This window comes from Halichoeres trimaculatus, unplaced genomic scaffold (genome assembly GCF_033239565.1).
Source record: "Halichoeres trimaculatus isolate MK-OKI-2021-1 unplaced genomic scaffold, fHalTri1.1 fHalTri1_scaffold_24, whole genome shotgun sequence".
Classification (NCBI taxonomy): Eukaryota; Metazoa; Chordata; class Actinopteri; order Labriformes; family Labridae; genus Halichoeres; species Halichoeres trimaculatus.
In genome coordinates this window covers 39,684-53,503 of record NW_027437202.1, presented here as the reverse complement: position 1 = coordinate 53,503, position 13,820 = coordinate 39,684, and the positions used below count along the sequence as shown (strand labels likewise).

The following is a 13,820-nucleotide window of genomic DNA, read 5'->3' as shown; positions in this document are numbered from 1 at the left end:
GTGTTTTATCATAAGAAAACATAGAGTTTTCCTGCTTTAAATCAAACTTGGGATCAATAGCTGCTGCTGCTAGACCTGCCAACTGAGCATCTGGCTGGGCTGAACTACTGAGTGTAGCTTCAGCTTCCTTTAGATAATTAATTTTAGCAGTAGTGGCTTCTATCTCTGTCTGGAGCTCCAGTGCTTCCCTCTTCTTTTTCAGCAGTTGTTCTTGCTCCTCTATAGCATGTTTTTGTTGAAGTTTTGAAGCTTTGGCCATTAAAGCTACCCTCTCTGCTTCTGTACTAATGATTAAGGATGCAGCTGATAATCGAGAACTGACAGATTGCCTATCTAGATCCACCAGATCTACATCATCAGCCTCGTCACCCGATGGGGAATCTGCTGCGGCATCGGCGGAGACTGCAGGTAGCACAAGTGAACGAGGGTTTTCTGTGGCAGATGAGGCTTCTTCTGAATCAACAGTGCTGGCGATTTCTGCATCATCTATCCACTTTGTAACTTTTGTGAGGAAGGCGGTAATCTGCATGTATCGGGGCTGATACCATTCCCCATCATCCTCCTTTCTTTGTTCTTCGTCCAACATTTCAGCATATGAGGCATGCGCAGCATTAAAATCGTCCAAGGACTCATTGAACTTCATCATGTTTCCTTTAACTTCGTCTACGAAGTCTTTGTCAGCCATTAAGCGGTTCACAATGTTCATTCTTCGCGTTATTTGAGCCATTTTTCCTGATCGGGATGAGCGGAGGCGCGCAGCTGCGCCATCCAAGTCTCCCGCAGGTAAACTCTCTTCTCCAGAGTTTTTCATTTTACAAAGTTCCAACAACACGTTCAAAAAAGTACTTTGTTTTCTTTAGAAAAAATCAAAAGAGCATCAAAAAGATTTATCTTTTCCAATATCCAGTTATCTTTACTTAATTTCCTTCGTAACAGCTCGTGCCTCCTGACTCTCCAATGTTTGGCAGCGAGGCAGGGAGTTGCACCAAAAAACACAGAATTCAGTTCATTTAAACAAAAATTCGTTTCAAAATTCGTTTCAATATACTTGCAAAAATATTTAAGAACGAAAAAATCTTCTTTTAAGTTGTTTTTTCAGGCATGAACCTCTTCCAGCCTGTTTCTTTGTTTCCTCCGCCACGAGGTCCAGCGGGCGTCTCCACTTTCTTTGTTTCTCTTGATGCTCTCCACTACTTCTGTATCCATCCAAAGCTCGTCATTGACGATTGAAGTGGCAAAATTCAAAAAACCAAAAATAACAAAACACAAAAAGTTTCCAATCACCTCTCCAGGGTTTGATTTTACCACGTGGAGAAACGGGAGCAGTTCATTTCAACGCGCGACCTTTCCAAAAAAGGATCCATTCAGATTTGGTATTTGTGAGACGAAATCAACGTTTATTGTACATCCATCTGAACTAAAAACTGAAAATACAATTAAACTTTCTTTCATAGATCTTAAGGACTGCGGTCAATGACGGTATGCCTTCTCTCCCGTCTCTCTCTTCCCCAGGCGAGCTCTGCCCTCCCACTTATCACCTCACCTGGGGAGGGCGTGCACACAAGAAAGCAATTAGTGCAAAGTAAAACATGACCAAGTGTGGCTCCTACAACGTTTGTTATGATTTGGCGCTATACAAATAAAGACTGATTGATTGAATGCTAACTTAAATAAAACCAGTAAATACAGCTAGATTACTTGGTTCCTTGGGATTTTTTTTAAGTAAATGCAACTTAAGTAATGCTTTATGATAACTTGTTTTCTTGTTCTGCACTATAAAAAGTTTATGCTCAGCTGGGTCTTATATCCACAGCGTCCCCTCCTCTCTCATGGTTACAAAAAAATCAGTTCTAATTTCATAACTTTAGTAACTGTGATTGAGGAGTGAAGGAAGTAGATATGAGACCCCACTGTACATTGATACATTATTCCTCAGGGGCCACAGGTTGTTTGAGCCCCACAGCACTGACTGGTGATCTATGCTCCATGGTCATGGGTCTTGTACCTATTGACTTCTGCAGACTGCCTAATGCCAAATTCTGAGTTTAAGTGTGAAATCTATTTTTTGGGGGACACAGAAAGCCAGCCCATACCAGGTAGAGCATAGACAGCTGATCAATGCCACAAGGAGCAAGGACAGCTGGTCCATGCCATGAAAAGCACAGACAAACAGTCCATGCTCTGACACACAGACAAATGGTCCGTGTCAGGTGGAGCACAAACAGCTGGTGCCACTGCTGCACATCTAGAAGTTCAGCAGGGTCTCACATCGACTCTGCCCCCTTCTGACTCACGGTTACAAAACACACTCACAGAAACTAATGATTTTAAGTTGTGCTTACGTAAACAGTAACAAAAGTTAAATCTACTGATAAATCATCAGTTTCAACACTGAAAACTCAGACACTTGAGTAAATTGAACTTACTAACAATTTTAAAATTTTCATAGCTCAATCCAGTTGAGTAATTTGGACTTCGGGGTTTACAGTGTAAAGTTGATCTCAGAGAAACTTACCGAGCCTTCCTGCAGTTCCTCACAGCTGGAAGCAGTCTTCGTCGTCCCTCCCATGACGTGTTGTACTTCTTTAGATCTAACTCATCCAGAACTTCCTCTGACATCTGCAGCATGTAGGCCAAAGCAGAGCACTGGATCTCAGAGAGTACCCTCTCTAATCTGCTCTCTAACTTCAGGAACTCTTGGATCTCCTGATGGACTGAGGGGTCCTTCATCTCCATAAGACAGTGGAAGATGTTGATGCTTCTGTCAGGAGAGACCCAATAACTGTTCATCTTCTTCAGGTTGTTGATGACTGTGTGGATCATCTCTGGACTGTTGTCTGTGTGACCCAGCAGACCTCCTAAGAGTCTCCGGTTTGACTCCAGAGACAGTCCATGAAGGAAGCGAACAAACAGGTCCAGGTGGCCGTTTTCACTGCTCAGGGCTTCCTTCATAGCTTCTTCCAGGAGGTCTGCCACAGTTGAGATTTCCTCCACAAAGTCTCCATATGTGTAAGGGTGTAAGGTGTAGACTGCAGCCAGAAACTCCTGAACACTCAGATGAACAAAGCAGTAGACTGTTTCTTGGAAGATCACGCTCTCTCTTTTGAAGATCTCTGTACAAACTCCTGAGTACACCAAAGCCTCTGAGACATCCAGACCACAGCTCTCCAGGTCTTCTTGGTAGAACAGGATGTTTCCTTCCACCAGCTGTTCAAATGCCAGCCTGCCCAGCTTCAGGAGAACTTCTCCGTCAGCCTCCATCAGCTCCTGAGGGCTGGTCTGATGAGCCTCAGCGTACTTCTTCTTCCTGTGAGTCTGAACCAGCAGGAAGTGTGAGTACATGTCAGTCAGGGTTTGGGGCAGCTCTCCTCTCTGCTCTGTGCTCATCATGTGATCCAGAACTGTAGCAGTGATCCAGCAGAAGACCAGGATCTGACACATGATGTGGAGGCTCCTGGAGGTCTTGATGTGTGAGATGATTCTGCTGGACTCATCTTCATTCCTGAACCTCCTCCTGAAGTACTCCTCCTTCTGGGCGTCAGTGAAGCCTCGTACTTCTGTCAGCCTGTCCACGTGTGAAGGAGGGATCTGATTGGCCGCTGCAGGTCGAGAAGTGATCCAGACCAGAGCTGAGGGAAGCAGGTTCCCCTGGATGAGGTTTGTTAACAGCACCTTTACAGAGCACTGCTGTGTGACATCAGACACACGCTGAGTGCTGTGAAAATCCAGAGACAGTCTGCTTTCGTCCAGGCCGTCAAAGATGAACAACAGTTTACAGACAGCCAGCGTCTCTGCTCTCAGCTTCTCTAATGTTGGATGGAAAACATGGAGCAGCTTTAGGAGACTGTAGCGCTCGTCTTTGATCAGGTTCAGCTCCCTGAATGGAAGCAGGACCAACAGACTGAGGTCCTGGTTTTCAGAGCCCTCTGCCCAGTCCAGAGTGAACTTCTGCACTGAGAAAGTTTTTCCAATCCCAGCCACGCCGTTTGTCAGGAGCACTCTGATGACTTTCTGCTGCTCAGGTAAGGCTTTAAAGATGTCCTGGATCTTGATGGGAGTGTCCTGGAGGATCTCCTTCTTAGAGGCTGTCTCCAGCTGCCTCACCTCATGTTGGGTATTCACATCTTCACTGGGTCCCTCTGTGATGTAGAGCTCAGTGTAGATCCTGTTGAGGAGGGTTCCACTTCCTGTTTCATCACTTCCTTCAGTCACACGTTCACATCTCCTCCTCACACTCACCTTGTGTTCATTGAAAAGCTCCTGCAGTTCAGCTGGCTCTGAAAAAGACCAATCAGAGTGAGACAAACAAAGAGAATGCGAAAATGAAGGGATCGTTTCCATTAGCTCATCAATATGAAAAGATGTGCACAGAGTCCTCTCAGCTCTCTGTGTCCATGTGTGCAAACTAAAGCAAAAAGAAAAGAGAGAAGAAAGTGAATGAAGAGACAGAGGACAAGCTCATCAAAGTCAGACATGTCAGCTCTGAGTTCTTCTGGCTTTGAGTTTTCTCTCAGAGGAGAAAACAGATCAAAGAAGAAACAGCAGAGAGATCTGCTGGAGCAGACAAAGCATCAGGTTACATTTCACCTGGCTTTGAAATGTACTGATAATCCTAAAAATCTTTGTGCTGTGTGACTGAATCATGTCAGCCTCTTCAATCCTAACCTTGTGTTTCACACCTCTTCACACACAGGTGTACAGGCTTCCTTTGTTCAGGGCTGCTCGGACGGCCTGTCTCAGCTCCAGGTCCTGGTCTGGGTCAGAGAGAAAGAAGTTCAAGTTAGCTTCTTTGTCTGGATGAATTCAGCCTTCAGTCTGTGATGTGTTTCATTTGAAGCCTCTTAGTTTCATAACGCAAATCCTGTTTTTCCTGTCTGACTGTTTGATCAATCACAGGCAGACATTCCTTGTGGTCTTGTGATCAACACAAAGCTCACACTGTCTGACTGTCTGTGGCTACTTCACAGTCAGAGCCTTCATTTTCACAGAGCTGAACTCACCGACTGATCCACATCTGTCCCTCTGCTCCCATCAGACAGGGAAGACTCCCCGCTGTGGGAGACAGACAGGAACTAGCAAAGACTTCAGGGTTTCAGCCGTGCTCGCATTTTCTACAAACATTCAGGAGAGGAAACAGCTCCAGGGTCTTACTGTGGCTCTGTGGGTCCAGGTTCATCAAAGAGGTTTAGACTACCAGTTCTGGACCAGTCACTCCTCAGGGACACACAGCTGGGTCCTGGAGACTCTGCTCCCTGTGCGCTGGACTGAAATCTGCAAAAGCAAACTTGTTCTTCTAAAGAACTCATATATCTTTGACAGTTCGTCTGAGAAAAGAGAAAAATTCAGTTCAACAATTTTATTTAGCAGAAGCTTTTTGTCCAAATCAGCATACACCACTGAGCTGGGGTTTGGTGCCTTGCTCACCTTGACAAAGCTCAAGGAATAGGACTGACACCTTTTCAGCTCTCAGCCTAGTTCCTAATCTTGGTCCATGCAGGTACTTGAACTAGCAACCCTCCAGTTACAACGTCAAATCACTATGGATTGAGCTAGTGCTGGACAGTGGCAGAAACTTGTCCCTTGGTCGTTTTGAAGATGGTGAAAGTATCAGCATAGACCACAGTTTATTATTATTATCCCTATTCTCACAGGATTAGTATGACGTGTGATGCTCTGGTAATTTAAGAATGACCCCCTGACATCAGTTTTTGGTGTGATTCATTCTCACAGGATCAGTGAAACCTGTAAACAACTTGGTGTTTCTCCTGTTTCTGAGTGAAAATGCTGCACAGATCCACCATGCTTTAGAAGCAGCACCTCACTCTGCAGCTCACAGCCAGCTGTATATTTAGATCCGAGAAGAAGAAGACGCCCACATCCAGCTTCATTCAAACTGTGGCTGAATCTCAATGTGATAAACTGCAGTTTCCTCTCTGCTCTCTTCTTCACGGCTCTGGAAGAACCTTCTGAGTCGCTATAACATTGTAATGTGATACTGATGAGTGTTTTTTTCTCGTGTGGCAGCAATACTCCTCAGTAGAAACCCATCAGCAGGCTTTGTTGAAGTCTTTTCACTGACATAAAAGAATGACTAAAATTCTTCAGTGGTTTTGTAAAACTTACTAAAAAACCTCAAATGAAAGAGAAAATGTCTTAAGTTTTTTGTCTTTATCAATCTGTGTTTTACATAAACTCACTACTTTTACCGATCAGGAGTGCTGACAGGCTGCCAACACTAAATTCAATTTTAGTTTCTCGTTTTTCTAATGGAGTACAGCTTTAAAATTTTGTTACACTGCATAAAGACATAATTGAGTTTCATCAGCCTATAGCCTCAGTTTGCCCTGAATCAATAGAGGTGCTGCTCTTCACTTCACAGAGAAAAATGAGACCACAGTGAGTAAAAATATGTGGGGTTGAAGGGTTTTAAGCAGGCTTCAGCCCTAAAGCACGTTTTCAATGGCCAGTGTGACGGCAACCGTCCTTGAGCACAATTCACTTCTCTGCTTTGGCATGCTTCAGAGAGGTGGGCTTTGGCACGGTTTACTTCATGCACAAGCACAAGCAGGCGGACAGCGCGTGAGATCCACGACTTATGATCACCGCGAGTGCATCTCTCGACAGTCATTTTAAACAAAGCGGGGATGTTAGAGGGCTGTGTCGGGCAAAAACAACTTGAAGTCTAAAAGTCCATAAAAGTTGCAGCAGTGCTCTCTGTGTCTCATTTTGCTGCCTCTGATGAGATCACGCTTCATGCAAACAGACGTTTCACCAGTGGCGAACCGTGGCCCCAGCCACTGGGCCTTCAGTAGGACCATGGGACCACACGTGGCAATAAACAATCAAAAAAAGAAATAAAAACAATAGCCAGAATCATGTGACATGGAAGTTTAGTATATTGATAGTTTTGTGGGATTATTAATTTATCATGTGCCTGAACACTGCAACACCTAACACAACTTCAAACAATTAAAAAATTACGATATAAAAAAAAAAAAAAAAAACGGAGTTTCAAGTAATCCAGCAACCACACAGTCTTCTCCATTACTTTCCGCCATTTCTCTTCACGTTCTGCCAACTAGATCTTCTCTTTTCTCCTCACTCACTCACAGCTACAGTTAGGCGCTTATCCATTAAAGTGATACTCTGGGATGGAACAAGTTGGGTCCTTTCACAAGGTTTAGGGCAGAAATTACCCCTACAGCAGTGTTTTTGTGCAGCAGAAGCCCAGAGCGCTCGCACCCAACACCCCCTCCCTGCTCGTCAGCCGGTTTCCTCTGCAGTCAGACGAGGCCATATTTTACTTGACCAAAAACACAAATAAACGGACTCCCACCGAAAAAATCTGATATCAGTCTGCATTCACGCTTTATTGAGAGAATTTTCAGTGTGTTACTTTCACACAGAAACACCGCTAAATAAGGCTCTAATTCTCATCGTGTCTCTGCGTCCTGGCAGACTACCTGCATTTGTTTATATCTGGCACGCCGCGCGCGCGCGCGGACTAATACACTAAGTGGTGAGTGCCTCGTAGCCAGCTGCGGCTCTGCAGCGGAGGTAGCGCCATTTTACGACACGATGAAAACTAGAGCCTTATTTAGCTGTGCTTTTGTGAGACAATCAGCATGGAACAAGAGTGCCGCAACATTGGCCAGCAGGAGACAGGGCCAGGAAACCTGGTTCACCTTGTATTTAGCTGCTGACATTAGCATAATGGGCTCACTCTGTTAGCTCTGCAAAGGCCATGAACTGCTTCTTTAGTCAGCAGCAAAGCTGGACAGGCATGTCTGATAATCTACATTAAGGAGCAATAAAACAGAGAAACCAACGCTGTTTACAACAATTTCATTTCAAGTCTCTCATGAATATGATGGTGTGCTCCGAAACAGCGCATCAGTGCCAACCTGCTGCACACTGAGAGACTCCAAGAGCAGAAGAAATAAACAGGTGTTTCCATGTTCACGTCTTTGCAGGAACAAAAGTCATATTGATTAAGTGTTAGTGTTTGAATCATGAAGATTTATTGCTGTTACTATGGAAACTACAGGCGCAGTTAAACTGTGTTAAACTGTTCGTGGTTCTCTGCTCTGCTGAGAGGCTCAGAGCGCTCAGCGCTGACACACACATGGAGCACGGCACACGCAACCAAGACTCAAACACCTCAGTGAAGAGGGATGATGGACCAACATCTATAACATCTGTTAATGACATGCCATGTAAGGACGAGACACAGCTGATAGGGGGCCCCACCACATCACTGTGGAACAGGCGGTGGGACCAGAGCGCGCTAAGAGCGATGGGAGCTGAATAGCCAGCACAAGAGCTTGTGGAAGGGGAATAACATGAGATATGACAGTTTACCGCTGTTCTTCAATTCCATATCATAATGAAGTTGGCCCACAGTATACCGTGGACAACAGTAGAGTGGCCAGCACTAGATGAAGCTAGTGATGCTCTGACAGTGAGAAGAACTGAAAGCTGATAGCTGACAATAAGCTGTAAACATGCTGTTCTCAATGATCAAAAGAGTTCAGTGTGTCTGCTTTCAGCAGTGGTGGACAAAGCTCCACTCCACTACTTGAGTCAAAATGTTGATCCTCATGGTCACATCTTACCCCGCTACAAAGAAAAGAGGATTAGTCTAAATGTTATTCAAGTTAGAGTACTAAAGTACTTCCTTTGAAAAAGACAGGAGTATTTCGAAGTACAAATTCCATGTCCACCTCCGTGGCCACCACCTTATTGTGGTGGAAGGGTTTGAGTGCCTCAATGATCCTAGGAGCTATGTTGTCAGGGGGCAACCGCTCCTGGAAGGGTTTTTTAAGGCAAACAGGTCCTCGGTGAGGGGCCAGACAAAAAGCGGTCAAAGACCCCTAGTGATGAGTACTAACAGGATTCAGTTCACCCTGGCTGGAGGGTCACCAGTGCCTCACCCTGGAGCCAGGCCTGGGGTTGGGGCCCGCAGGTGAGTGCCTGGTGGCCGGGCCTTCACCCATGGGGCCTGGTCGGGCCAAGCCCAAATGGGTGACATGGGTCCATCCTTCTGTAGACCCACCACCTGCAGGAGGAGCCATAGGGGTCCGGTGCAATGTGGATCAGGCGGTTGTCAAAGGCGGAGGCCTTGGCAGCCTGATCCCAGGTTACGGAAACTGGCTTTTGGGACATGGAACATCACCTCTCTGATGGGGAAGGAACCTAAGCCGGTGCAGGAGTGAGAGAGATACCGGCTAGATATAGTTGGGCTCACCTCAACGCATAGCTTGGGCCAATCTTCTCGGGGGGGTTGGACTCTCTTCTTTGCTGGCGTTGCTCCAGGTGAGCAGGTGTGTGTTTACTTGTAGCTCCCCAGCTCTCTGCCTGCGTGTTGCAGTTTTCCCCGATGGAAGAAAGGGTTGCTTCTTTGTGCCTTAGGGTGGGAAAATGGGTCCTGAGCTGTTGTTTGTGCCTACCCACTAAATAGCAGCTCAGAGTACCCACCTTTTTTGGAGTCCTTGAGACGGGTGCTGGAAAACACCCCAACTGGAGACTCTATTGTCCTACTGGGGGATTTCAACGCTCATGTGGGCAATGACAGCATGACTTGGAGGAGCGTGATTGGGAGGAACAGCTTGCCTGATCTGAACCAGAGCAGTGTTCAGTTGTTGGACTTCTTTGCTAGTCACAGTTTGTCCATAACTAACACCATTTTCGAACATAGAGGTGTTCATAAGTGCACCTGGCAACAGGACACCCTAGGTTGCAAATCAATGATCGACTTTGTAGTATCACCTGATCTGCAGCCATATGTTCTGGACACTTGGGTGAGGAGAGGAGCAGAGCTGTCAACTGATCACCACCTGGTAGTGAGTTGGATCAGATGGCGGGGAAGATGCTGGACAGACCTTGCAGACCTAAATGAAGAGTGAGGGTTTGCTGGGAACGCCTGGCTGAGTACAATGTAAGTTTTGAACACTGGACCAGCTCTATACCCTTGCAAGGGTGCTAGAGGGGGCATGGGAGTTTGCCCAACCAGTCCACATGTGCTTTGTGGACTTGGAAAAGGCTTTTGACTCTGTCCCCTGAGGTATCTTGTGGGGTGTGCTTTGTGAATATGAAGTAGATGGCCCGTTGTTACAGGCAGTTTAGTCTCTGTATTTCCAGAGTGAGAGCTTGGTCCGTATCCCCAACAGCTAGAGCGCGGTCACACTGACCATCCAAACCGTGCCGTGCTTAAGCACGATTGCCCCCCCACAGCTCTGTTTTCCAGCTGGAGAGTACGGCCAGCAGTCACACTACCCCAATATGAACCAGACTTTAGCGGGTATCATACACGTGCACAACCCGCCTATGTCATCGTGAAGCATCTGTTTACATGAAGCATGATCTCATCAGTGTCAGCACAATGATACACAGAGAGCACTGCTGCAACTTTTGGACTTATGGTGAGTCGTTTATGGCCAACACAGCCCTCTAACGCCCCCGCTTTGTTTAAAATGATTGTCGAGAGATGCGCTCGCGGCGATCATATGTAATGGATCGCACGCGCTGTCCGCCTGCTTGTGCTCGTGCATGTAAACCGTGCCGAAGCCCACCTCTTCGAAGCATGCCAAAGCACGGAAGCGAATCGTGCTTGAGCTCAGCACTGTTGCGGTCACACTTACCTTTCCAAATGTCCTTTACGGCACCAGTGTGACCGCGTCCTAAGTCAAACTTGTTCACAGTCAGGGCTGGACTCCACCAGGGCTGCCCTTTGTCACCCATTCTGTTCATTACTTTTATGGACAGGATTTCTAGGCCCAGTCAAGTGGCGGAGGGAGTCAGGTTCGGGGGTCTCAGGATCCCATCTCTGCTTTTTGTGGATCATATGGTCCTGTTGGCTTCATTGAACGCTGACCTCTAGTTTGCACTGGGGCAGTTTGTAGCCGAGTGTGAAGCAGCCGGGATAAAGATCAGCACCTGTAAGTCTAAGGCCATGGTTCTCAGTCGGAAAAGGGTAGACTGCCCACTCCAGGTTGGGAGAGAGTCTGTTCCCCAAGAGGGGGAGTTCAAGTATCTTGGGGTCTTGTTCAATAGTGAGGGGGAAATGGAGCGAGATTGACAGACAGCGTCCACAGTGATGCGGACGCTATACTGGTCTATGGTGGTGACGAGAGAGTGGAGCTAGAAGGCAGAGCTCTCAATTTACCGGTCAATCTACAATCCAACCCTCACCCATGGCCACGAGCTGTGGGTAGTGATCAAAAGTAACAGATCGCAGACACAAGCGGCTGAAATGAGCTTTCTCTGCAGGGTGTCTGGGCTCAGCTCTGGAGATAGGGTTCGGAGTTCGGACCCTTGGGAGGTGTTTCGGGGCATGGCCAAGACCCTGGGGCAGACCTAGGACATGGCGGAGAGATTATGTCTCTCAACTGGCCTGGTATCCCCTCAGAGGAGCTGGTGGACGTGGCTGGGGATGGCACTGCTGCCCCCCGCAGCCCGGACCTGGTTGCGGTGGAAAGTGGTGGAAAATGAAATGAACTGAAAGTCCATGTCCTAATGTCAGGATATTGCTGTGTTGTTTTCTCAGGGCTTTTACAGAAGCTTGGAACCAGCCAATGAAGTACTGACTTCCTGATGTACAAAGTACAACTCTGCTTTCAAGAACTCCTCATCCTGTTGAACCACTCGGCCCATTGCTAACATAACACATGCCTTATTAAAATCTGTAAACCGCACACAACATCCAGCCTGCATTTTTGCATGTCTGTGTAAAGTGATGGAAATCCCTAAAACACTGGTTCATTCCAAACTATCTTTTTTCTTTTTTTCTTTTTGTGATGTCATAGCCAGAGAACACTGACTGAGAACACTGCTGCTTTGTCTCCATTGGCTGTTTGCCTACACTGTTGCTGCTTGGTTTTAACAGACTGCTCTGCTGCTGCTTCGGCTCGTGGCTCACCGGGCTGTTGGCTTGCTGCTATTTAAATCTTAGTGGTCTGTCTTCTGTGCTTTTCTGTCAGGCTAGCCTTTCTTGAGGAGACAGACAGCACATCCAACTCCTTTTCTTTTTTTTTCAGTTTAAGATATAGTGATTCTAAGCATGTGAATGAGTGGTGGGGATTTATATCCATTTTTGCTTATTTACATTTGCATAAGTTTACCCTTTTTGTTTAGATTAGGTTTTTGTCTTGGTTTAGGATCATTTTGACTCAGTTATACCTTTTGCTCCATGGTTTTCTTATTTGATTTGGGGTATTTTGTGGGTTTTCTTTGGGTAATCTTTCCTTTCATTTGTCCATAAGTTTTGTTTTGTTTAAATTGTGCAATAAAGTTGCTCTGTTCAATTGTTTAACCTTCAAATCAGTTAACATAATTTTGTTATTTTTGTTTAATTGCTATATTGCTTTGTTTTGACCCCACTAATTGTTTTATTCCCTTTTTTCGTTTGCTGAGGACCAGTGGTTTTGGTGGTGGTTTGGGTGGTGATACCCCCACTTTTGCGTGCTGTGCTCCCCTGGGATTTGGTTATTTCACAACACTGAGTGTGTCACATGTGCTTGGGTGCTTTTGGTTTGTTTTGGTGGCTCCCTCCCCCCTTCACTAGCCCATTGTCCATAAGCCTCAGCACCTGATTAGGTTTACCTTTCCCCTTTCTTGTGTGTGTGTGGTGTTTTAAAAAGACTTTTAAAACTTGTTATTTATAACATCTATTTTTATAGTGTGAACCATGTCTCAAGCCTCCTGAGTATAATGAACCTGTGTGTGCTTTGAAAGGGAAGAGCAAAATAAATTAATTCTCTGGGCGAAACTCCCAGGGTGGCGTTGCCCGGTGCTTTGAAAATCTCTCTAAACAGGTGTAAGCTAGTATTCCTCCACAAGCTATAGCTGCCACACATATTTTTCAGCAGATTGCTTAAAAACTGTGCCTGAACTTTTTCTCTGCCAGAATGACATTAACTGTGTGAGCAACTCACTGAGCAAACTGAACAAACTGTGACTTTTCACTGTGGCTCTGACTGACAGAGGAAATAGCTGCTAGTTTACGATTCTATATTACATTGATCATATGAAGTCAGTGATTGTATAATTCTACGGGCATAGTTCACCTCACCTCTGGTTTATTTTTAACTGTTTGTGACTCTCTGCTCTGCTGTGAGGATTGTTGCCTGTGCATGGCGCTGACACACATAGGGAATACAGTAACGTCACCCCAGTTTGAGAAGCACTGCCCTAAATGATGAGTGAAATCTCCATCATGGAGCTGAGATATGGCCATGAGTATGCTGCTTTCTCAGCTGGAGTTTCTTCTGCCATCACCAAGTTTTGTTTGAATGACGATGGGAGAGCTTTATACACAGAGCCAGAATGACATCTTTCCAAATCCATCCCAGGTATGAGCCACTGTGATTGGTTCCTTTCTGTGATGAGCACAGCTTGCATTTAAGACAAAGAAAAACCATTAGTGAGAGTCTTACCTTGGCTCTGAGGGTCCAGGTTCATTACTGAAGCTTGGTCCAGCAGACCCTGCTCTGTCCTCTTCCTCTGATCTCACACTCATGCTCTGGTCTGAAGTCAGTCTGAGAGGTTGAACACAAACACTCAGTGACAGCTCGACTCCTGAACTGATCCAAATGTTGGATTAACACTCAGCACGCTTCACTTTTCTGTTCTCTCTGAATCTCCATGGAGACTGAACGTCCTGAACACCTTTACCTTCCCTGCTGTCATCAATCTGAATCAGAGAACCAGTCTTACTTAGACCTCCTCTATCTACAGGAAATCACCTGATGCCTCTCTGTTTTAGGCTGTGTCTTTGTGTGTGTGTGTGTGTGTGTGTGTGTGTGTGTGTGTGTGTGTGTGTG

At 46.0% G+C, this 13,820-nt stretch overlaps 1 protein-coding gene across 1 annotated transcript in view; it reads right to left on the bottom strand.

The window, feature by feature from the left end:
* Positions 1-10,740, bottom strand: part of LOC141786224 (uncharacterized) — a 46,416-nt gene extending 35,676 nt beyond the window's left edge. The window contains 4 exon segments of the mRNA XM_074664975.1: positions 2,516-4,277; positions 8,675-8,807; positions 8,934-9,058; positions 10,641-10,740. Coding sequence (XP_074521076.1) covers positions 2,516-4,277; positions 8,675-8,807; positions 8,934-9,058; positions 10,641-10,740 — 2,120 coding nt within the window.
* Between the last annotated feature and the right edge of the window lie 3,080 nt (positions 10,741-13,820).